This window comes from Petaurus breviceps, unplaced genomic scaffold, assembly GCF_028583685.1.
Source record: "Petaurus breviceps papuanus isolate PSGF00001 unplaced genomic scaffold, PetGlider_PUasm1.0 151, whole genome shotgun sequence".
Taxonomy (NCBI): Eukaryota; Metazoa; Chordata; class Mammalia; order Diprotodontia; family Petauridae; genus Petaurus; species Petaurus breviceps.
Genome location: NW_027185712.1, coordinates 14,669,622 through 14,695,334, shown reverse-complemented (window position 1 = coordinate 14,695,334; position 25,713 = coordinate 14,669,622). Strand labels below are relative to the sequence as shown.

The window sequence follows — 25,713 nt, the reverse complement described above, 5'->3', positions numbered from 1 at the left end:
AGACTACACTCTGTTAAGGTGAATTTATAGGATTTGAAACTGTAATGGGCCTTAGACATGACCTAGTCCAACCACCCCTTTCCCCTGCTTCTCCCCTGTCTTTGTAGTTGTTTGTTTTACAAATGAAGAAACCAGAGCCCTGGGAGGTTACATTTATTTGACCAAGGTCACATAGATAGTAAAAGATCTGAGACCAAAATATAGATCTTTTGGCTATAAAACTCAGTGTACTTTGTCTCTACTATGTCATTCTTTTTTTACCAGCCCTTCTTTTGCCTAGTTGGGGAGGAGGGGGTAGTTCTGTGACATTCAGTGTCAGTGTGTCAAGGATGTGTAATTTCATTCATATAGGAATTCCTTCAATCAGTTGAGAAAACAACAAAATTTAGTAGGTAAGTTTTTATGGGCAGCTAGGTGACACAATGGGATAGAGTGCCCGATCAGGAAGACTCATTCGATCCTGAGTTCAAATCTAACCTCAGATACTTCTAGCTGTTTGACCCTGGGCAAGTCATTTAACTTTGCCTCAGTTTCCTCATCTGTAAAATGAGCTGGAGAAGAAAATGGCAAGCCACTCCAATATCTTTGTTAAGATCACTGCTCTAAGACAATCAGTTGCAGACAAGATTATGACTTGCTCTGGTAGAAAATTTCCATACCTGGAAGTTCTCTTCTGGTAAGATTAGAAGTTTAGTCCCTATACACATTTTACATATGTGGAGCTTGAGTTAGTTCTTTTATCACTCAGTGATTGATACACTATTTCATGCCTCACAAAAGTTATTCCAAACTTTTTCTTCCCTTATTGACTTTTGCCCCCTACCTCCCTCTCTTATTTTCTCTCAGTTGAGAACCTTGCATTTTACTTTACTGAAAAAAAATTGAGGTCATTCATTGTGAGCTCTCACATTCTTTTTACATTAAAACCTTTTAACATCATCTACTCTTTCCTTCTTTTTCTCTGGCTCTGAGGAAGAGGTGTCCTCTTCCTTTTCCATTGTCAGCCTCTCAACATGTACATTTAATTCTTTCCCATCCTTCACTAGATACTACTGTCTTCAGGCACTCATCCCCTATCTCTCTTCCCTTTCTCAGTCAAATTCCTTGAAAAAGCTGTCTGTGCCTGTTGTTTTTACTCCTGTTCTCTCACTCAACTCTGCACTCTGGTTAATAACCTCATCAACCAGATGAAACTATTCTTTTCCAAGTTACCAGTGATCTCTTAAGTGCCAAATCTGATGGTCTTTTCTGCAGTTGAGTCCTTCTGAAACTATCTGGTTTTGACTCTGTTGACTAGAGGATGTACTGAACCAGGGGCAGGGAGACCAACTAGGAGTCTGTTGCAAGAATCTAGGTAAGAGGGGTGGCTAGGTGACACAGTAAATAGATCACCAATCCTGGAGTCAGGAGGACCTGAGTTCAAATCTGGATTCAGGCACGTAACACTTACTAGCCATGTGACCTTGGGCAAGTCACTTAGCCCCAATTGCCCTGTCTTCCCCTCTCCAAAAAGCAAAAAAAAAAAAAAAGAATCTAGGTAAGAACCTGAACTAGAATAGGATCTGTGTGAATGGAGAAATGGAATCAGAAGCAAGAAGTTTTGCAATTTATCTTATATATGAGATAGAATGAAGAGTCTGGGATGGAGGTTACCAAACTTATTTGGCCTACCATCTCCTCTTAAAAAAATTAGTCAGCAGCCCCCTGGAAATCTACCTTTTTTATTTTTTTTAACCCTTTAATGTGTTGTTTTTTTTCACATTTGCATCATTTCAAAAAATATAAATTTTTTAAAAAATGACTCATCTTAAATTTAATAAATTTGTTGTAAATTTGTGGAGTTTTTCCAGTATTGAAATTTTGGTTATATAGTATTGGGTCATGTATCTGTATAGTATTGTATTATAAACAAGTCACTACGCACACATATTCCTGCTGAGGCGTGCTGGACTTCTCAATAATGTGCAACATGCTCACCTGTCAACACTTGCTTGTTAAACCCTTTTTATGGACTTGACCACTGATTGGTTATAACTTGCATTTTGTCTGTTTATTTGGAAAATAATGTAATCACCACAACTTTAACTCTGTTACACAACAAATGAAACATGTATGAACAGTTTTTCAAGATTTTCTTATCTTCTTTCCTTGTGCTTCCATTGCCCCCTTATTTTTATTCAATGCTCCCCAATTGTACCTGAGGCTACTACCACCCCTCCCCCTGATTGTTTCAGTGCCCCCCCAGGGGGTGGTGTCATCCACTTTGGGAATCTATGGGGATGATATTAAGATTATGAACCCTGATGGATGGAAACTGGGAAGTTGGGAAGGAAGGAGGAAAGAAAAGAAGTCCAGTTTTGGACATGTTTACTTGGGGTGTCTTAAGGACATCCAGTGTGAAACCCACAAAAGGTGATTTGTGATACAGAAGTAAAGGACAGGGAAGAGGCTGGAGCTGTATAGATATATCTAGTTCAATATATCCTCTACGTAGTTGCCAAAGTGAATCTGGTCCTGTTGCTTTACGACTCCTTGTCTTTAGGATAAAGTACACATTTCTCTGTTTAACTTTTAAAGTCTTATACAACTAGGCTCCAACTCATTTTCCCAACTAGAATGGTACTTTCCCTCCTCTATTATTTGATATCTAAGCCTACCTTCTCCCTGTTTTTCACACACAGCTCCATTTCCTGGCTGTTCCCCATGCCCGGAATGAACTTCTACTTTAGAGGGTTACACTTTTCCTTTAAAATAAATCTCAATCACTGTCTTCCACCTTGTCTTTACTTCTTCCCCCAACCGCTATTTCCCTCTCTCCCAAAGTGCTTTGTCTATATTTATATTTGTTTACTTTCTACTCTATATGAGTATATATATGTATGTGCATGTACATACATACACATATGTGTGTATATGTATTATATATACAATATATGAATATTTTTATTTTTTTAAATGTACATTTTATTTCCCCTTATAGAATGCAAGCTTATGATTAGGGACTGTTTGATTCTTTCTACTTGTATTCTTAGTGCCTAACACATAGTAAGGGCTTTAATAAACATTTGTTGCTTAATTAGTTGATTAGTGTAGTGGCAGAGGAATAGAAAGAAGGAGACACTTTGGAAAGAGATTTTTGTAGGGAAAATTGGGAAGATTCAGCAATTGATTTGCATCTGAGAAGAGAGAGAGACCTTTAGAAATCATTTAATTTTATTGATGATGAAACTAGGAGTGGCAAAGAGTCAACATTGACATTTTTAGCATTGACCATTGGGTGAATGGTGGTGCCATTAAGAGAAATAGGAAAATTAGAAGTAGGTTTTGGAGAAAATACAAATTTGCTTTTGAATTTGTAGAGAATTTTCTTTATCCTTACACTGCATCTTGTACTACTTGAGTTGTAGAAATGGTGCTTGTTTTATGCTACTTTCACCATTATTTAATGTTTTTCATTATATTTTTAGTTTCTTGAAGTCTGAGACATACCGTGTTTCCCCAATAATAAGACCTATCCCGAAAATAAGCCCTCCCCTTACTGTGTAAGATTCCTCTAAAATAAGCCCTCCCCCGAAAATAAGCCCTCTGGTGTTTAAAAAATAATAAGACAGTGTCTTATTATCGGGGAAACACGGTATGTTTTGCTTTTTCATATCTAACATCTCTATTATAGAACCTTAAAAACAGGTATTCATTAGGTACTTGTTTATGATGATGATTATATTGTCTAATATTGGCTTAAACTGCTGATGCTGAGTATAAAACAAAATACAAGACACATCTAATTCCTTATCATAAGGTCAGGTTTGATTTATCACAAAATGGAAGGTAGTTCTTGTGTATATTTTATGTTACTTTAAACATTGTTCTTAGAGGGTAGTGTTTAGGCTACTAATGAATTTTTATTGTAATACATGTTAAAACTGTTTAGTCTTTTTTTCCAAAATTGCTCTTAAATTTCAGAATCACTCTTATCTTTGCTTGACTAGACCAGGCCCCTGTTCCAGGGTTTTACAACTTTTCAGTTCTTGTACTATTCTCTAGCTCAGGAAAGAAGAATAACTTCTTTTGATTTGTTCTCCCTTTCCCAGCTGGTAATATATTCTCTGAAAGTCTCATTTACACACACACACACATATACACATATGTGCACATATACACACGTGTGTGTGTCTGTGTGTATATACTTTAAATCACTCTCCTAGTATACTTCTTCAGTAGTCAAGAGAGCTGTGCCTTGGTCTGTGTGCATGTTCCTTTTACTGATGCATCTCCCATCCCCATATACTTACATGCCTCTTCGTGAGTTCTTGTGGATGAAGAAATTGACGGATGGCCAGACCCCTAGAAATGAGCTTCTCTCTACTTCAGGAGACCTATATTCTATTGTGGGACCCAGATTTGAAGTTTTATAGCTTAGTTCTGCAGGTTTGAAAACTTGCATTTAACTGTTAACTTTCGTGATATGATGACATGGTAGAGAAGGCTAGTAGAGGCTGTCAGTGTCCATTGGGTTTAAAAATTGTCAGGAAATGCCACAGTTGCCCAAAACTAGAAGCTACACATCAAAATTGTGAGTGACCTCATTACCTTATTCAATATTTCATGTTTATATAAGGTCCAATTTTTGTTAATTGTTTTTCTCTGCTTTTTATAAAAACCTTCCTCCTTTCAGGTTAGGGAAGGCCTGTTGCCAACAACAGAGCCAGGCCCAGGCTTTGTTTGCAGTGAAAGCCCTGAGCAATGGAACTCTAGAACCCCAGGGTCATAGAATGTTATAGCTGGGGGAGCTCCTGGGCCTTATTCAACACCCTTATTTGCAGCTGAAGGAACCGAGGCTCAAAGAGGTGACTTGATGGGGCTGGCTAGAAGTGATCAACATGACATATTGTATTATATATAATGATTGAGAACAATGAAAAGGTCTAACTTAGATAATGCTTTTAGGGCAGTTATTATCCCCCTCATTGGATAGAGAAGGAACCTGAGTTATTATTCAGTGAAGTTATCTTTCAGGTCAGGCGACATTGTAAATCAGTGGCAGATTGTTAACAAAACTCTGGTCTTTTGACTGATTTTAGTGTTCTTTAAACTCTACAACCTAGCTTTGACTTTCTTTATGTGTTATAGTTATTTATTATTTATTTTGATCTTAGGATGTCTTTGATTTTGGGTTCTTATTGACAGACTGTTTTGAGGAGTTTAAATGACATCCACTTAGCTAGATGTAGACATTTTTGAACACAGAACATTTTTCTATTATCTAGGTACTTGAAGAAAACTGTCATTATTCCACAGTCTATCCTGAGATAAGCATTCATTTTCTTTATTTCTTACTTGCTTTTAATGCCCCTAAGATAGAAATGATGTTAATATCAGGAAGTTAGTATAAGAGACGTTCAGAATCTGATTAGTTAGTTCATATTTTAACTTTGAATTATTAACATTATAGAGAAAAAAGGACAGTGCTTTATAATGTCTGAAAATATGGAAACAAAACTGAGCAAAAGTTAATTTAAACTGAAATGAAAACTTTAAGAATCTAGGGCAGGTATCAACAGAACAAACTGTTCCAAAAGTACTAAAAAGGGAGCAGAATTGCTACAATTTTTCTAAGATAGAGGTCTTGTAATAAATGCTATAATAGTTGGAGAATAGAGGTTTGAGGAGAAAATTGTTTATTTAAGTTTGTCTGTTTTAGTCCATTTGTAAGCAAAATATACTAACAGACTTCTCTGTTGCTTGGTTACTGTAGCCATATATATTTGTATTTACTACACACACGCGTGCGCACACACACACACACTCACACGCTCGCGAGACTAAGCATAGTTTGATTATTTAGAATGAATTGACTGGTTCTCTTTATCAGACAATTTTTTGACTGGTTAGTTGATTGATCAGGTCATGGTCATATGGTTATTAGGGTTTTTTGAGGGGATATAGTCTGAGTAGACCCATTCTCATCCTCTTTTCATCTTAGTTGATATCAGATAGATGAGATTAAGGAGAAAAAAGATGGGAAAATATTTAAAAAGCCAATAAATTGTTTTGAAATATTAATGGATTATAATAGACTTACGTATTAATCTCAGGGAAGTTGAGTGACTGGCCTGGGGTCACATAGGCAGTAATCGGCAAAGTCAGGATTTCACCTCGAGTCCATGCTTTTCTTTCTATTGTTATTTGGAAATCTAGGGATTTCCTAGAAGGAAATAAATGGAAATGGAAGAGTAGAGGGGACTAGGTGAGGCGGATTTTGGTTTAATTCGTGAATGTATTTGTATTTTTAAAAACATTTATCATTTGGCATATATGTATATGTTGTGTAATGTATTAGCTACTGATATGGTAGAAAGAACATTGGATTAAGAATGACTCTCATTTCTTTAACTATTGGTGTAGCTTTGAGCAAGTAGCTTAAGTGCTCTTTGAATCTCCGTTTCCTCCTCTGTAACAGAAGAGAACTGAATTAGACAATGTCTGAGATTTCTTCTTCCTCCAGAATTTCAGGATTTACTGGTACAAAATAGGATACAACCTCTGGCCTCAAAGACCTTTTAGTCTCATAAACATGTATTCAATTCAATAAATATTTATAAGGCATTGTGCTAGGCCCTGACAAAAATGAAGTGGTCCCTGTTCCCAAGCAATCTATACTATTAGGGAGAAGAGGATTTCGTTAGTGTGGTATGAGCGTGATAATTTGGAGTGTAAAATTTGGACCCAAATGCCTACTTTGTGTGTTATGTTTACTGTGGGAGCTTTAAATAAAAGTAATGGGGGGGAAAAGCCTTTATAGGTTGCCTACCTGAGCTATAGTCTTAGACAGGAATTTGCTAAAGGGACCATCTCCTATGGGATGTTATTTTGCCTGTGCTGGTTAGAGACTTCTGAGTAGACTAATAATAATAACTACCATTAGTTATTGCCAGTATTTTGAGTTTTTCTGCTGAGTTAGTCTGACTCCTAATAGATACAGGGCACTACTCCTTCTTGAGAGTTCTAAGGAAAGAGAGAATCCAACTGATAAAAACAAAGTCATGGAGGGAAAGGGACCTCAGAACTTGTCTAGTCCATGACCTCATTTTAAAAATGAGGAAACTGTGTTCCAGAAAGGATAAGTGTCTTGCCTATGGTCATATAACTAACTGATAGGTTTCTGAGGATGAATTCAAATACAGGTCTTTTTAATTGTCAGTCTATAACTCTACTGCAAAATGCATTTGGATAGATACTAGGTTTACTCATCTAATATTCCAAATTCATTAGCTTCCACTCTGGTAGATATTACCTTCTGAAATTCTGAAACTTTTAGGCCTTATTACATTGAGAACCACCTCATGTGTATTCTTTGTAAAGTGTATAGAATGTCAAATATCTACTTGAAAAAGCTTTAAAAAATTTAACATATTTCACCTGCAGTCTGAAACATAAAGTGCTTCCAGAGGACTTATTTTCAATTTAGGTAAAATCAAAAGGCCGTGAAAAGAGCCATAATGTTGCCTGGAGAGTAGAATACCACCTCTGCATTTCCCAAGGTGAGATGATCAGGAGGCTATGGATTTCAAAAGGTTTCTTAAGTGCTTTGACTTCTTTTGAGGGAATTTTTTTGGAATAATAAAATGTTATTTATTATTATTACATTATTAAAATTTTATTATTTTTATCAAAGCCATTTTTAATACTTAGCTGTTGAGAGTTATTCATTTCTCTTGCCTCTGTTTTTGTAATATTTGAACAGTGGCTTAGAGGCCACATTCTTTTTTCATGTCCTACATGTATGAGGGGTGGGCACCTTGCAGAGTGAGGGCAGGAGTACCCATGCATTTATTCATTATGCTTTAGTCCTCCTTGCCTTCCTTAGTTTGACAAGATCAAGGGAAGTATTAAGGAATCAGAGTTGATAGCTGATTCATTTCTCACAGTCCTTCCCATGCACTGCTTAAGTACTCTTTTAATTGAGTAATTTTCATTCTCTTACATTTTGTATGCTGTATGGTATAATGTATAGCTAGCTTGGGAATCAGAAAGACTTGGTTCAAGCCCTGCCCCTGTTATATGCTGACTGTGTAACTGCCAAAAAAATATATTTTCCCACAAGTTTTAGTTGTACTTTCCTTATTCTTAATCACAAATATCATGTTATTGATTATTTCTTTCCAAGAATGCCCAATATAGTACTGCTCACCATTCAGTGGACATACAACTCTTATTGTACATATTAATTGTCATCACTCCTGTTTGATTTAATCAGTGTAATTTGATCAGAGCTCTGGGAAATGAGTTATTTATATAAAACAATTATAACTTAATTTTATTTTGATAGCTTTAAAATAGGTGTCATTGAATAATTTCATCAATGCTTATTGAAAGTTGCAATTTATTTTAAAAGGCTCTTTAAAAGCATATTAGCTGCTAAAGATGATAAAAGTTTATTGTTAAATTAGAAGAATCCAGTTAGAAGAGACCCAGCAGGGGAAAAATGTAGTTTTCTGGTTTCTTATTGAAATTTTAAGCACTGTACAAATGTGAATTCATACATATGTACAATTGAAGAGAAACTGTTGAATACTACTGGGCCATTTTCAGATACTCAGGCATTTACTGGCCTTCATGGGAAGGTGCCCAGTCCCAGTGAAAACTCTGTGATAGACTAAATATCTTTTGTGCCTTGGGAAAGTTTGTCATGGACGCCACTGACTTCAAGGCATGTAAGATTCATGTCAGGCTCATCACATGTAATTAGGTGTTTATATATGTCTTAGGTTACTCACTATAAGTTGACTCTAAGCATTGTTAATTTGGCTCTTTTAGCACGAATGAGAAAACCTCAGTACCAGTGGTATAATTCACAATGCGAAGGCTTTCCCTTATCCGCATTAGTTCTCATTATCACCTTCAATGTAGAGGCCTTGCTCACGTGTTTTTGCAGTAAATGTGGGGACTTACTCAGATGGCTGCATGTACTGAGGAACAACTTTAACGAACCTCATTCTACCTGTAACTAGAGGTGATTCCTCTTAAGTTTTAGACAACAGCACATTTAGCATTTGGTGCCTGGATCCAAATTAGGATGATAAGCACCAAATGAGGTTGTTTTGAGGGCATTTGTATTACCCAGATTTGATGGTTTCTAATTGTTGCCAGTTTGACAACTGCTAGAACATAGGGACCGCCGATAGGTAAGTCATGAAAAAAAATTTAGGTTTCAGTGATCTGTGCTCCTAAAGTAGCAATTTTTTCAGGGATATGTAGATGTCTTACGTTTAGGGGTGCATAAGCTCCTTGAAGGGAGGGAATGTTTTTATTTTTGTCTTTATGTCCTAGTATTTACACAGTGCCTTGCACATAGTAAGCACTTTCTAAGAGGCCACCTTTTTTTGAATTTATTCATAAAGGGAAGGCTGCCTTTTTGATACCTGGGGAGTCTATGTCTGTACTTTTCCTGTGCTTTCCATGTGGGTGCTTCTTTACATTGTCCTTTGCAAACTTTCTTGGTAATCCACCTAGTGGTTTAGATTTTAGGCTTCTTGAGTGATGATTGCTCTTTTGCCACTTTTTGCATCCTCAATATTCTGGCACATAGAAGGCACTCAAGAGATGTTTATTGAATTTAATTGGTTAAACAACATTGGTAACCACTTGACAAACAATTCATAGGAAAAAATAGATTAAATTGAAATAAAAAACACTTTACTAGATGAAAAATATCCAAGAAATTTCATCTCTAATCCTGCTTTAAGAGATTCTTTTTAATACGCTATTGCTGTTAATAATCTCAAGAGTTGTTTGTCTTTGCAAAAATCTGTTTTCTTAACAGAAAACTTTTATGTTTCAGACTGTTCACAATGGAGGAATGAAGAGTGCCTGCTTGAAGGATTTATGTCCTGAAGACAAAAGACGTATTGCAAACTTAATTAAAGAGCTTGCCAGGTGAGACTAAACCACATATAATAATACGTTGTGCGAAAACAGTATATTTCTTTTTAATTTAAACAGTAGAAGGGACTATTTTGGTGAACTACCATTCATTGTCATTTGATCTTATGGGGACCAAAGTATTTCAGTATCAGACTTGTTATCCCATCTGAGAAAGAGATGTTCTCTGGTCAGAAAACCAATATTCCCCTGCTCATTTTATCTTTTGTTTGAAGTCCCAGATTGTTTGGTATGAACCTTTATAGAAATCATTCATCATGCTGGAAAGTTTTGAAACAGCAATACTGTTGAAGTAGGTTGGTATTGCTGTGATCAGAAGCACAGCAGTTATCCTTTGATCTATCTAGTTAGCCTTGCTTCATTATCTGAACAGAAATTGTATTGTCTATTGTAAAAATATCCTTTTGTCATTTTGCTAGCTTCTAATACTTTTTGATAAGGAGATGTTTGAGCTTTGAGGGGGTATATTTCTGATCTGTGTACCAATTAAATTCATTATGGATGTGTGCAAAACAGAACTTGTACTTACTGACTAGTATTTGCTTGGTGATTGTGTGACATCTTTGTGAATATGTGTGCCAGTGTTAGGGCTCTCAGATACTTATATTGTTAATGAAAATTTTTATAAGAAAATGTATTAAATGTATTTTGGTAAATAGTCAATGAAACATAGAAAGTACTGATTTGAAAATTAATAAGAGCTATGACATTTTCCATACGAGCATATATTATATTGATTTCTGGTAAACAATTTCCCTTCCTTGGTTTCAAATGATTAAAATTGAAGTTAACTTTTAGATGTTTCAAGTTTTATTTCAATTGTTATGATTCTTCAAAAATGTTTTCTTTGTAAGTTCTTTCATTTTTTTTTTCTGGCCAAAAGCATAGAATCTCAGAAATATAGAGATGCCAGAGGCATTGTTCTCTGGTGTGATACACCTGGGGAGAAGTCTGAAGCACTGTGTTCTGATGTAGGAATACATCCTGGAACTTTTTCATCTAGCCTCTTCTGGCTAGGTATAGCCCATGCGGGTGGAGTTTTCATTGAAATCAAAATGTGTTTTTTTTATTTTAGGGAAAGGTTCTTTGTCATCTTTAGTGTTTGAATTTTATTCTCTGTTGCATTATTTCCCAAATGGGCAGAAGTAGTTGTCCTGTCTCAGGCTGAAAAGCCTCATTTAATTCAACTCTGTCTGTCCATAGCCCTTGAGGGTCATTGTAATTGTGACTCATTTCATTTTAGCTACCTGGAACTGGAGAGCATTCCTGAAGAAGTAAGGAGCTGCAATTTACTTTTACACATCTTCTCATCCAGTGAAAGCCTTATCATAGGATGGTTGATGAATGAATGAAAAAACATTAAGCTCTTACTATGTACTTTGTGCTACAGATATAAATACAGAATCAGAACCTTCCCTCAAACAGCTTGGAAATGGTGGCCAAGGAGGAGAGTTGTGTACAAGAAAGTTAGAGAGATGGTGATCAGGATTTTAGGGGAATTGATTGATATGTCTTTTTCAGGAAGAATGGTGTTGATTTGATTACTGTTCTTAGAACTATATTTGACCAGAGAAGATGATTAGCAATGAGAGAATAGGTGGATGACCAGTAAGTAGCTTGTTGGGAAGCAGTAGTAAGGACCCAACCCCCCAGGGTGGGAACTTTTAGATGCTGGATATACGAAGAAAGGCAGAAACACCTCCTGCCCTCAAGGAGCTGACATTCTATTAGGACAGACAACATGTAAACAGCCATGTACAAACAAGACATATACAGGATAAATTAGAGATAAACAATAGAGAGAAGACATACTAGCATTACAGGGGAATTGGAAAGGCTTCTAACAGAAAGTTAATAGATGTTGCATTTTTGTATTTTTTAATGAATACATTTAAGACTCACTGAACCTTGTCATTTAGAAGATTTTTAAACAATTTAGAAAAATCTGTTTTTACAGTATGCATATATGAGAGTTTTTATAGGTGATAAGAAAAAAAGTTGTTTTAAAATATCTTATTGTGTTGACTTTATACTATAATTAGCTCATAATATCTTTATTTTTTTAAGCAATCGGGGTTAAGTAACTTGCTCAAGGTTACACGGCCAGTTATTTCTGGGTGTGGTACTGAGTGTCTGAGCCCGGGATTCGTTCTCCAGGTCTTCTCAACACTGGAGCCTGTGCTCTTGCTTGCTGTGCTACCTGGCCGCCCCAGCTCATAATATCTTAAAGTACAGTTATGGAGAGCCTTTGTTAGTAGTAGTAGATGTTAATCCATTTTTTAGGAAATCTTGTTAACTTCAAAGTTCTTGTCTGATCAGATTAGATATCACTGCTTTTACCTTGTGTAATATGGCTAATGAAGAGATAATATTAGGAGTAGAAGGAATGTTAACATTAACATTTTCTCATTGGTACTTTGTGTTTGCATTAACATTATTTTCAAAACATGGTTTCTTTGCAGGAATCTTTTTATACCACTTGTCCATTTTGTGAAAGTTAGTTGAAAGTAGACAGTATTATCCGTAAATTCACTGAACTGGGCATATTAAACAATGATATGTCTGAAAGTGAATGAACCCACTATCAATCTCTCTATGTTGATGCACTTCTATCATTCCACTTTGCTTTACCATATGTGACATATAACCATCTGACATACAGATTTAGGGCTCCAGTATCAATCCATCTCCTAAATATTATTAAAACTTAATTTCTTTTTACTTTTGGATAAAAAGTAATTATCAATCAATAAACATATTGTATAATAGAAGTTTTGATAGATGGTATTTAATATAGTAATATAACTTGTAAGGTAAATAAGCTATAGTTTATTGTATCATATATTTCACCTTGGGGACCACTCCTTTAGATCATTTGATTGAGAAAATTATATGTAGTTTGGCATATTGACATCAAGAATCAAACTGATTATAAAAGTCTTTGGAAAGTAGAAACTTTTTCTTATTTAATAGCAAAATATGTGGAAGCATTGAATTTAAGTGGTTCAGTAAAAAGATGCTGAATTTAGAGTCAGAAAATCTAGATTCAGACCTTGGCTTTGCCACTTCTTAACTTTGCCACTTCATACCTACATGACCACGGACAAGTTACTTTAACCTTTCTGAGCTATAAGAAGAGAGCGTTGGACTGTTGCCATTTTTGTCATCTTTGCTAGTTTTCAGGGTGTGGGGTATAACTTAGGGTTATTTTAATTTTCATTTCTCTTATTTGCGAATTTATTTTATATCTCTTATTTACTGAAGCTATGAATAGTCTCAATTAATATGTTTGCTGATTCCCTAGGTTTTTCTAAATAATACTAAAATATCATCCTCAAATAGGGGTAGTTTTATTTACTTTTTACCTATCTTTCTACCTTTAATTTCTTTGTCTTATTATTGTTGCTAGCATTTCCAGAGCCATATAAAATAATAGTAGGGAAAGAGGTCACCCTTTTTTGACTCCTGTATTTATTGGAAAAGGTTCTAGTATATCCACATTGCATATGGTGCTTGCTTTTGGTTTTAGATAGATTTAAAAAAAATAATATTCCTGTATGCTTATTGCTGTGTATGACCCCGCCCCCAATGGATCTACGAGTAGGAATTTTAGCCTAGGGTAAATTCCCTGTTGTGCATGACCCCATTCTTCTCTGTCTCTTCCCCCACTGGATCTCTGCCCTTACCCAGTCAGCTAACCTTCACAGAGGTGGGCAGGCTTCTGGGTCAGGGAGATTTGGTGCTTGCGGGAATTTCGAGGTGTTCTTGGACTCTGCAAGTTTCTGCTTGTGTAATACCTAAACATTGGCCGCGTGGGGTCCCTTTAAAAGCCGACACATCGTCCGCGCAGGCTCACTGTTCAATTTGGGCCTGACCCCGAACAGCCCTGTGGAAAATAAAATCCACTTCCAAATTTTACTCTCTGGGGATCTCTTGTCTTTCTCCTTTTGGCACAACATTATACTTTTAGGTTTTTTAGTATAAATGTGTGTTGTATCTTGTTAAAGGCTTTTCCCTCATCCATTGAGATGTTCATGTGTTTTGGGGCATTTTGGTTTTTATATGATGAATTATATTGATTATTTTCCTAATATTGAATCTTTCTTGAATCTATCCCAGGTATAAATCCAGTTTGGTCATAAATTATTTCTTGGATAGATCTCTCTGGTCAATTTGAAAAGATTTTGTTTAAAATTTTTGGATCACTATTCATGAATGATATTGGTGTATAGTGTTCCTTCTGTGCTTTATCCTTCCCTGATTAAGGTGTTAAAACTATATTTTGCTTACAAAAGGATTCTGGTGGGATGCTTTCTTTCTCAGTTTTTAAGAATAATTGGTGTACTATGGGTACTGATTGTTCTTTAAAAGTTTGATAAGATTCTCCTGTGACTTCACCAGGGCTAGGAAGTTGTTTTCTTTTGGGGAGTGACGGGGTGGGGTGTTTTTCTCAGCTAATTCTATTTCCTTTTTGAAATTAAGTTATTTAAGATCTGCATTTGGTCTTCTGATAAATGGAATATTTTATATTTTTGAAGATATCCCTCATTTCTTTTGTGATCTCATTTTTGTTATCATGTAAGTATATATAAAATGTTCTGATTATTCCTTTTATTTCTCCTTTTTTTTGGAATTCACCTTGTTCATTTGCTATTTTATTGATTTGATTTTCTGCCATCTTTTAAAATCAGATTAGCTTAAAGTTTATCAGTTTTATTAGTCTTTAAAAAGAATAAGTTTTTGGTTTTATCATTTCTATGTTTTTTTGTTTCCGGTTTATCTGTTTCTTCTCTAATTTTTAATATCAGGAACTGGAGGTACAGTGAATAGAGTTAGACCTGGAATCAGGAAGAACTGAGTTCAAATTTAGTCCCAGACACTAACTAGCTGTGTAACTCTGGGTAAATTACTTCATCACTCTTTACCTCAGATGTAGGAGATGATAATGACATCTACTTTGAGGGGCTATTGTGAGGATAAAATGAACAAATATTTTTAAAAGTGCTTAGTACAATGGCTGTCACATAATAGAAGCTTTACAGATTCTTACTCCCTTTTCTTCCTTCCCCCTCTCCCACCAATCTGCTAATGGCTCATCATCTGTGTTTATTTTAGGTTTATTTGTTGTCTTTCTACTAATAAAAAAAATGCCTATTCAGTTCATTAATCCTCTTCTATGTTTTGATAACAATATATGTTTGTAGGTATGTTATTTTTCCTCTCAAAACTTTTAACTTTATCTCATAAATTTAGGCATGTCGTTTCATTATTATCTTTCTCTTTCATATAATTTTTAATTATTTGTATGCATTGTTAAGTTTACTTTTTTTTTGTTTGTGGTCCCTGAATCAATCACTATTTTTATTGCCTTATGGTCTCTAAAGTATGTACTTACTATTTCTACCTTTTTTTTGTTTCCAATCTCTCTGTACCCTAGTACCTGGTTAGTTGTTACAAAAGTTCTATGTGGCGCTGAGAAAAAAACAATTGCAAACATACATATGTGTGTGTATGAATGTATGTATACTGAGAGAAAGAGACTGATGTTCTTTTGCATTCCCATTTATAAGATGCCCCTGTAATCTAGTTTTTTAGCTCCAGTGTCTCCAGCAATTTGTTCGGTTCTATATTTTTTCTTTTCTTTATCGTTCAGACTAATCCAAAACTGAGAGAGGGATATTGAAATCTCTTGTGATTATTGCGTTATTTGTTTTTGTACTTTTATCACTTAGTATGTCTCCTTTATGCATTTGGATACTAAGGCATTTGGAACATATAAATGTGTTACTGATATTGGTTTGATGTTATATTTCCTTTCAGCATGACGTAATTTCCTTGTTTATCTCTTTACCTTTTGAATGTTTGTTTTTGCTTTGTCAGTATAATTGTAACAAATTTTTTTCCAGCCCCTCACTTTTATTCTGTGAATGTTTTTGTCTTTCAGATATGTTTCTTATAAACAATAGATTGTCTAGGTTTTTTTTTCTTAACTAATCTGCTCCTCCTTTTTTCACTTTATTGGACTGTGACTTCCATTCACAATGAGTTAAGTTTATATTTCCTCCATTTTCCCCTAATATTCTTTTTTCCCCAACCTTTAATTTTTTTTCTTCCTTGCTTCTGCTGTAAATACAGTAGTATGTCTTTTCTCTTCTTTTAGTGTGATCTTTGTGAAGGCAGCTTTATTCCCATTGGCTTTCTTTTACTCATTCCAAACTCCTCTTTCGGTCCCTCCTACCCCTCTCCCCCCAACAATTTGCTCCTTTCCTTTTGGAATTTTGCCTATTAGTTCCTTTTTCTTTTTGGCTTTTTTATGCTTATTTAAATCTTTACCTCTTTTTCTCCCCTCTAGTCAAGTAGAATCCTCATTCCTTTCCCTTCATTCAGTTTGTTTTATTTTTGCTATGAATTTCATTTTCTGCTCCTTTTTCTTGAAAGGATTTCTTTCCCCCTCTTTCTTATTTATCTTGCCTTTCTTTCTGTTTTGGACTTTTATTCTTTAGCTCATACCTCTTATACTTATTTAGTCCTTTATTTTCTGTATTTCTCAAGAAATTAAAACTTTTGAGGTAGCTATTTTGGATTCTCCTTTCTAAACAATTTCTCTAAAATACGTTGTAGGGTTTGTGCCTTCACACCCTCTCTGATTTTTTTTTTTCTGTTGTTTCTTACCCTTAGAAAAATAGCATTTCTTACAGGCAAATTGAAAAGTAGGAATATTCCTGTGTCCCTGATTATGCAGTTCATTATTTGAACTTCACACTCCCTTTGGTCATTTCCCCTCCCACCATTTCCTGCAAAGTCTCTTCCCTGGATCCATGCCTTTCTACTCTTTTGAGTGCCAGTTTTTCCAAGGAACTCTTAATTCCTCTTATCTTGAGGCAGACTGAGTGGACCCTTCAAGTAACACATACCTGCAGACAGTTCTCATTGTAAGGTTCCAGTCTCCATTTATGGAATTCTTACTCATCATCCATGGAGCATTCATCAGTGAGATACCCTCTCACCCCTGAAATGAGATTTCTCCCTCTTCCTCCCTCCCCCTCACCTTTTTCACTTCTGCCCTTTGCTTCTTTGCCTGTTTTTCTGTTGGGCTCTTTTATTCCTGAGAGCCTATGAGAGTTATTTTCCCTTTATTATTAGCCTCTCACTTGATCAGGGTATATCACATTTTACCATCTACATTTTTTTTCTCCTTTTCCCCTTTTTATGCACCCTCCCACTTTATAATTGAGTCCCATAAAAAACATCGATTCACCTTTTGACAGAATATTGTTCATTCAGGTTCAGTCTATTATGTTTCAGGACTGTTTCTTCATTGTCACTTTTATTTGACTTCTGCTTTCATATGTGCCATCTTGTGTACATTTAGAAGGAAATCTATTAATATTTTCCCTGATAAAATTTTGTTGTTGTCTTTGTTTGCTGTATTCATTTACCTTTCTTGTATTTCTTTTATCTGGAATGTTTTTGAAGCAAATAGTCTCATTAGGTCTCATTTTCTTTCTAAGAATGTTTCTAATGCCTCTTTATTATTGGATGTTTATCTTTTTTCATTTATGGTTAAGCTCAGATTTGCAGAGTAGGTCAACTTGGGCTACCTCAAAGATCCATTGGTTTTCGGGATATAGAATTCCATTCCCCTTCTTAGTTTTCTAATGGGTTGAAAATAGTCTTGTTATTTGAATTTCCTTTAATTTGTGTTTGAAGGTCTTTCTTCTGGCCACTTGCAGAATATATTGTTTTTGAATTAAATGGCTAAATTTAACTTCTATATTGCTTGGAATTTATAGTTTTGGATTTTTTTCTAGAGGCAATTTATGAATTCTTTCAATTGGTATTTCCTTTTCAGTGGTTAGAAGTTCTGGGCAATTTTCTTATGTTATTTATTACATTATAGTGTTCAGATTTTTTTGACTTGTATTCTTCTGGAAGACCTAGAAGCTTTAGGTTTTCTCAACACATACCATCTTCCGAGATTAGTACACTTTGTTTAAAGAGAATATTTTCTTTTAGTGTTACTGTTTTTTGATTCTCTTCTTTGAGATTTTCCTTTGCTTCTGTGCATTTGCATTCCTGATCTATTGTTCTTTTTTGTTATTGTTTCTTTGGTGTAACTTGCCTCTGTGAATTCAAGTTTTTCTATTTTGCCAGTTATTTCTGCTATGCTCACCATAAATTTTGTTCTTACCATTTCCATTTCTCTCTTAAACATTAAGGAGCAGTGTATTATGGTTTCTTGCTCTTCTCAAAACCCACAGGATCCACTGTCTCATCAAGTGTTGAATCATTTTCCTAGCTTTGCAGTATCTATTAATAGATGCTTGAACTCATTTATTAGATCTGGAGGCCATATTTCTGATAATTTTTTCATGATGGTTTATCTGGTCAAGGCTTTGAGTTTTATTCCTCCCAAAATCTTAAGTAATTTCAGTCTTTTTCCCCCCGTTATTTTTCCTATTGTTCTCTTTCTAGCTTCTGCCTCTCTGATAGTGTTTTCCCTAGAGATTGGATCTTAGGTCTCAATCTCCTTCTATGCTGGGCAATTTATAGTTCACCAGCTACAAGTTATCTGCCCAGAGTGACTTTTGTGGGGAACAGAAGTGACTTCAGTTAGATACTGGGCTCTTTCCCTCAGGCTTAGTGGAATGCCACACAGTCTTTCACACGCAGTGCCCAGCCTCGTTCCTTATGTTCCTCAATTCTGTGGCCTAGTGATACAGAGTACTGCTGCTTAGGCACTTTCACAACTTCTGTCATTTGAAGTTTGGATCTCCATGACATTAGGAGGACTCTTGTGTCAGGGGGTAGAATTGAGCTTTGTAGTAGTCTTAGATATGTCCTGCCCCTCTACTCTCTGCACTGTTCCTCCACTCTCCTACAGAGTTCTATCATAGTGCAGAATGCTGCCATGAGGCACCAGATATCAGGGACTCAGCAGATTTTTGCAGTTCAGAGTTTGGATTTCCATAGCATTCAGAAGGAGGGAGAGTGTGGGGGTTTGTGTTTTTGTGTGTGAGGGAGGTGGGGGAGGGAGTCACCATTACTGCCAGGAGAGTGGTGGGTAATGGGGAAAAAAGTGCTTAGTGAGGGCAAGCTAAATGTTAATTCACAGAGTTTTTACCCTCTTTGGATTCTTGGATTCCTAGACCATGGAGGTAGCCAATACTACTTTGTCTCTGCCACATGATTTCTATTTTAGAGACATTTGAGAGGTCCTAAGGATCCAAGAAAATGTCTAGTCCTTTCTTTTGTTGGTCACATGACCCAGAAGCCCCCAAAATACATTTAAAAAATTATTGCTTAAATGATTGGTAGAAGGTGAGAAAGGGGAAGTAATAGATTTTCTAGTTAAGAAAAATAGAAGACTGGTTCTAAGTTTCCCACTCTGGAGCTAGAGGTAACCCTATAGGTGGTATATGGTATTGCAGCCAGCGAATCAGACAATGGCTCTTTCTCCCTGCTTTGCAATGTGTTTGTGTGTGTGTGTATGTATCTGTGTATACGTACACACTATATATATACACACATGCACACAGATTTGTATATGTGTGTGTATGTGCATGAGTGTGTGTGTGTAAAACTTTGGATGTGGAAATATTCTATCTAATGTCTTGCCTTGAAGGTCTCAGAAGTCATTCCTATATAAACCTTTTTGTTTGCAGATTTCAAATGGCAGTGTATTATACTTGGCTTGCTATTCCATGCTGTCACTTAAATATTTTAACAGAAGTGGCAGTTTGCTTTAGGATAGCAGATACCTGTGGTATAGGGAGAGGAAATTGGGTAGGATTTTAAATAAAAATGTTATTCAGACTCTGAAAGCTGCCAGGGCAGTCTTTTTGCTTGGGTAATTTTAAGCTCCAAACCTTTGTCTGGGGATTTACTCAGTCTACCAGCCAGCAGCCACCCAGATCCTATATCTCAATGGCCATGTCAGTTATAATTAAATTATAATCCCTTTGGTAGCAGAAAAAATGTTTCTGTATATATTTCATAGTGCCCTAATTCTGTACACTGAGTGCTTAGGTAACATCTATTTGTAGATATGATTATACATTTTTTTTGCAAGGATATTATTACAGTCAGAACAGATAATGAAGGATAAGCCAAGAAGCTGCTAGAATTAATGAAAAACTGACTAACATTTGATTGTAAATTAGTTAAAGATATAGATGTTTTAAAGTACCTGTATAGTCAGTCCTCTGTGTTATTTGATTTTGCTGCTAGATAAGCACATGTGTGTGTTTGTGTGTGTGATTTTACTCGCATTTATCAAACTACATTCTCTTCTCCAAAATGAATTCCTTCTTCAGTTCATCCTACAGATGGTTACTTGGGAATAGGAGAAAAGAGGTCCTAGATTATATAGTTAATCTAGAGATAAATTGATAGTTGAATAGGTGAGAACTTTAGTGTACTTTCTTCCCTCACATTATCTTTTACTGATTTGTATGGGCACATGTATTCCCCTAGTAGAATGGAAGTTCCTTGAGTGTAGGGACTTAAAAAAAAGTCATCTTTGTATCCCTTTGTGCCTTCCACATAGTGGTCATTTAAGAAATATTCTCTGAATTATTGAGCACTTCATATTAATCTATTATTTCCATTTGCAGACATAGATATTCTCTCTCCTTTCAAACATCCTTAAGTAGGAGTTCTTAACCCTAATAATTTTGTCATCATACATGTATTTCTTCAAATTCTGACTAGAAATTAATCATTTTAGACCATCACTTCCAAAGCTAGAACACTTTAGGAGTAGCGTAGCAGAGTGGAAAGAGCCCAGTATTGAGATTCAGAAAACTGTTCTCAGATCTTGGCTCTGACACCTACCTTTGTTTTCTTTAATAAGTGAGTTCACCTCTCTGCCTCATTTTCCTCATTTGTAAATTAAAGAAATTAAATTAAGTGATCTCCAAGATCCCTTATAACTATAATGTTATGAATTCTGGTCTAGAGTAATGGAGGTTATTGAAATGAAGGGATTGTAGCATTTTTATTTTTGGAGGGGGGAAAGCAGGGCAGTTGGGATTAAGTGACTTGCCCAAGGTCACATGGCTAGTAAGTGTTAAGTGTCTGAGTCTGGATTTGAACTCAGGTCCTCCTGACTCTAGGGCCAGTGCTCTATTCACTGCACCACCTAGCCACCCTGATAGTAGAAATTTTGAAGTGAAGTAGAAAATTGCTGTGATTAGTCTTTGTGATGCTGTGGCAGCAAGCACCCCAAGCGTCCTCAGGGTTAGCTGCCACCACAGGTTCTTGGATCTGCTTTGATAAAGGACAGCAACTCAAAATGGGTTAACAAGCTTATTTTAATCAGTGGAACATATATCGTTTACCTGGTTCAGGGGAAAAAGGTCAGCACCCAGAACTTCAAAGTATACGGGCAGAATTATCAAGACAGAAACAGATCAAGTAGACAGCTTTCCAAACTGTCCAGCCATTACATCCATACCCAATCAACATCTGGGTTTCAACATCTGGGTTTTTCAAAGCCGGGGGGGCTCCGGACAACGGCTTCCCAGAATCCATATCAAATCACAGAACACTTCTCAAAGTGAGCCCCCAAAACAAAGCTACACATCAGGGCTTATATAGCCTTCTCCTGGCTCAGAGAATGTAATAACCTTATTGACTCACTGGCCAATCAAGAAGTATCTACTGAAAAACAAGCCTCCCACCCTAGGCTCCAGGTGCACTTTAGCCTAGGGGCAGGGAAGATCTTCCAAATTTGCATTCCCATTACAGATGCATAATTTCATATCACATTCTAGGAGGAACAGTATTGATAGGTTGCTTTTGAAAAAAAATACAACTTGATTTCACATTAGATGAAATACTAAGGTTTTTGTAAATTTAGTTCAGGAAATGAAAGAGGGGTGTCTTCATTTTTCCAAATTGAGACGACTTCCTTTCTTGCTAATGCAGAGCATTAACTGGTTTGTGGTACCCAGGAGCATCTACCACCTCTGCCATCCATGACCTTCTACATCTGATTTCAAGGAGAAACAGAGTCATAGAATTTTAGTGCTGAAAAGAGACTCTTAGAGATCAATTAATCTTGATTAGTAAAGTAGTATTTCAAGTACCTTATAGCTTAAATTGACTTTTTAAGGCTGTCTTATAAACTTAGCCACAATTGCACAACACATCTTTTAGTGGGTATGGAGAGGAGAAAATGTATTCTAAGTTCAAAACAAGAAACTTACCAGAAAAACTTTGGAACACATCCCATTAGTTGGAAACTGCTTCTACTGCTCCTATTTGGTATATTGCAAAACAGGACACCAAGCAGCAAAGTGATTATATAATAAGGTTTTACTTTCATTTCTTTAAAACATTTCAACATAATCTTTTCATGGAGCAAAAGTCCATAATACATCAAAGTGTTACCAGTCATTTTTGGAAGTTGTAATTAATTTTTCAATTTTAATGGTCGAGTTTAACTTTTAAAGCTGGCAAAGCTTCGCAGACTTAGAAATTTCCTTCTCCTAAGACTTTTGAAAAATATGTATAAAATCAGAATAGTAAAGTATAAATTTTGCACACAAAATCATCTTTAAATAAAGGACAGGACTGTTGGATAGTTTGTGAAATGATAAAGTGTAATGAGCCTAGGGTTTAGTCAAAAGAACTGGGTTTAAGCCCCTTTGTTTAATTTACTTGGTAGGAACCTTTTGAATCTCAATTTCTTTATCTAAAAATGGAAATAATAATTTTACAACTTCACAAGGTTAGTGTTTTTTAATATTTTATTTCTACCTAATTACATGTTGAAACAATTTTTAACATTTACAAAAAAGTTTTGAGTTCCAAATTCTATCCCTTCCTCTCTTCCCTCCCTTCTCCCCTCCCTGAGATGGTAAGCGATATGATTATAGACAATACATGTGTAATTATGTAAAACATTTCCATATTAATCATTTTGTATAAGAAAATCAAAAAAAGAAAGAAAGAGAAAAATAGCATGCTTCAGTCTGTATCAATTCTTTCTTTGTACGTGGATAGAACTTTTGTGTCATGAGTCCTATGGGATTGTCTTTGTTCATTGTATTGCTGAGAATAGGTTTTTCTGAAATCATCATCCTGTTTCCCATTTCTTGTAGCATTTCATCACAATCCAATACCACAACTTGTTACTTACCCTACTAATTTGCCTACTACCATTCCTCAATTGATGGGTATTCCCTCAATTTACAATTCCAATTTTTGTACAAGTAAGTCCTTTTCCCTTTTTTTTTTGATCTCTCTGGGATATAGACCTACTAGTGGTATTGCTGGGTCAAAGGGTATGCATAATTTTATAGCCCTTTGGGCATAGTTCCAAATTATTCTCCAGAATGGTTGGATCAGTTCACAACTCTACCAGCAGTGCATTAGTGTCCCAGTTTCCCATATCCCCTCCAACATTTATTATGTACCTTTTTTTTGTTATTTAGTCAGTCAGACAGATATAAGGTGTTATATCAGAGTTTCACAAGGTTTTATATAAGGATCACTTGGAGACAGTGAAGAGCAGGGTTCGTATTTAAATGCTGGAGGTAGTAAGAGGAAAGAAGAGACAAGAAGCAGGAAGAACTTGAATTTGAACCAAATATCTTCTTGCCTACAACTCAAAAAAGGCAGATTATGATTGAATTATGACCTTGCTAAGACTCTTCTTGTTGTAGATCATAACAGCTAAACAAAAGGGAAGGCTATCGTCATTTGTGAAGAAGAAAGTGGAGAAAGGTCTTCTGTTGATATCCAACTTTGCCAAGGAGCCTGTGGAGACAGAACATAGCAGGGGCAAAATGCAAATTGCTTATCGACAGTTTCTAATTCTCATGAACCATGGTAGAATAAAAGAAAGAGGGAAGTGGAGTCAAGATGGTGGAGTAGAAACAGTACCTCCCCATGGCTCCATCTTCCACCTTCCCCAGTTCATGTAAAAGGGGACTCTGAACAAACTCTGGAGCTACAGAATCCACAAAATGACACAGAGAAGCTAACCTCCTGCTGAGGACAGTCGGGCAGGCCAGCAGGAATCAGTCAGAGCCGAGCCCCAGGCCCTCCAGTGAGCTGGAGGTTTTAGCCCCAAGGAAGGCCTGACCAACCACCGGCTGGAGGGACTCCAGATCACCAGCAGCTGTGGCCGTTTCCAGATTTATCAACACGTAGATATGAAGGACAAAGTGAGAGGTCAGTGCAGTGTGGACTTTGGGACCAGTAGTTGGGAGTACATCGGCTTCTGCCCCCAGGGCAAGAAGCCACTGAGACCTGCCAAGTTGCAGCTTCAGCTCCTGGCCTGCAGATTTTAAGGGGACCAAGTGACCAGTCTGAGGGGTAATCGCTCTTGCTTTAACCTACTTGGATCTGGATTGCAGTCTAGGGTGGAGGTCCTAGGGTGTGTGACCAGCTTGCCAGAGTGTGTGGAGGTTTCAGAGAGGGCACCCAATTAATACCTCCAGGTGAGAAAAACAAGTGAGAAAACCCCAGCGTTTGGGACGAAATCTCCCGTCTGGTGGCAGAGTCCTATTGTGGCAAAAAGCCCAGGGGTCAAATGACTGGGGGCGATATGACCAGGAAAAGGAAACAAAACAAACAGAAGAATCCAACATTAGACTCCTATTTTGGGGACAAAAAAGATCAAAGCATGGAACAGGAGGAAGACAGTCAAGTCAGAACTCCTACACCAAAAGCTTCAAAGGAAAATATGAGTTGGTTACAGGCCATAGAGGACCTTAAGAAGCAGATAAGAGAAGCGGAGGAAAAAATGGGAAGAGAAATGAGAATGATGTAAGAAAATTATGAAATGAGAGTCAACAGCCTGACTGAGGAAAATCACACCTTAAAAAACAGATTAACTCAAATGGCAAAAGAGGCTCAAAAAGGCAATGAGGAGAGGAATGCCCTAAAAAGCTGAATTTGCCAGATAGAAAAAGAATTTCAAAAGCTCACTGAGGAGAATCATTCCCTCAGATTTAGAATGGACCAAAGGGAAGCTAGTGCCATTAAGAGGAATCAAGATGCTGCTAAACAGATCCAAACAAATGAAAGAATAGAAGGCAATGTGAAATATCTCATGGGAAAAACCACTGACCTGGAAAATAGATCCAGGAGAGATCATTTAAAAATTATTGGACTACTTGAAAGCCATGATCAAAGAAAGAACCTAGAAATCATCCTCCAAGACATTCTCAAGGAAAATTGCCCTGATGTTTTAGAATCAGAAGGCAAAATAGAGGTTGAAAGAATCCACCGATCACCTCCTGAAAAAGATCCCAAAAAGAAAACTCCTAGGAATATTATAGACAGGTTCCGGAATTCCCAGATCAAGGAGAGAATATTACAAGCAGCCAGGAAGAAACAATTTTAATATTGTGGAAACACAATTAGGATAACACAGGATTTGGCAGCTTCTACACGGAGGGATTGAAGGGCCTGGAATATGATATTCCAGGGGGCAAAGGAGCTGGGATTAAAACCAAGAATCACTTACCCAACAAAACTGAGTATTATGTTTCAGGGGAAAATATGCTCATTCAGTGGAATAGAGGACTTTCAAGCATTCTTGCTAAAAAAAAAACAAAACCAGAGTTGAATAGAAAATTTGACATTCAGATACAAGAAGCAAGAGAAGCTTGAGAAGGTAAACAGGGAAAAGAAATCAGAAGCCACTTATCAAAGTTCAACTATTTACATTCCTATATGGAAAAACAATAATTGTAACTTATGAAACTTTTCTCAGTATGAAAATAGTTGAAGAGAATATATATATATATATAT

General features: G+C 36.2%; 1 protein-coding gene across 3 annotated transcripts in view; it reads left to right on the top strand.

Annotated features, from left to right (window-relative positions):
* KIAA1328 (KIAA1328 ortholog) overlaps positions 1-25,713 on the top strand; it is a 512,616-nt gene that overhangs the window by 7,714 nt on the left and 479,189 nt on the right. For all 3 annotated transcript variants that reach the window (XM_069075688.1, XM_069075694.1, XM_069075679.1), the window contains exon 4: positions 9,842-9,936. In XM_069075688.1, the coding sequence (XP_068931789.1) occupies positions 9,842-9,936 (95 nt within the window). The remainder of the gene's footprint in view (positions 1-9,841; positions 9,937-25,713) is intronic.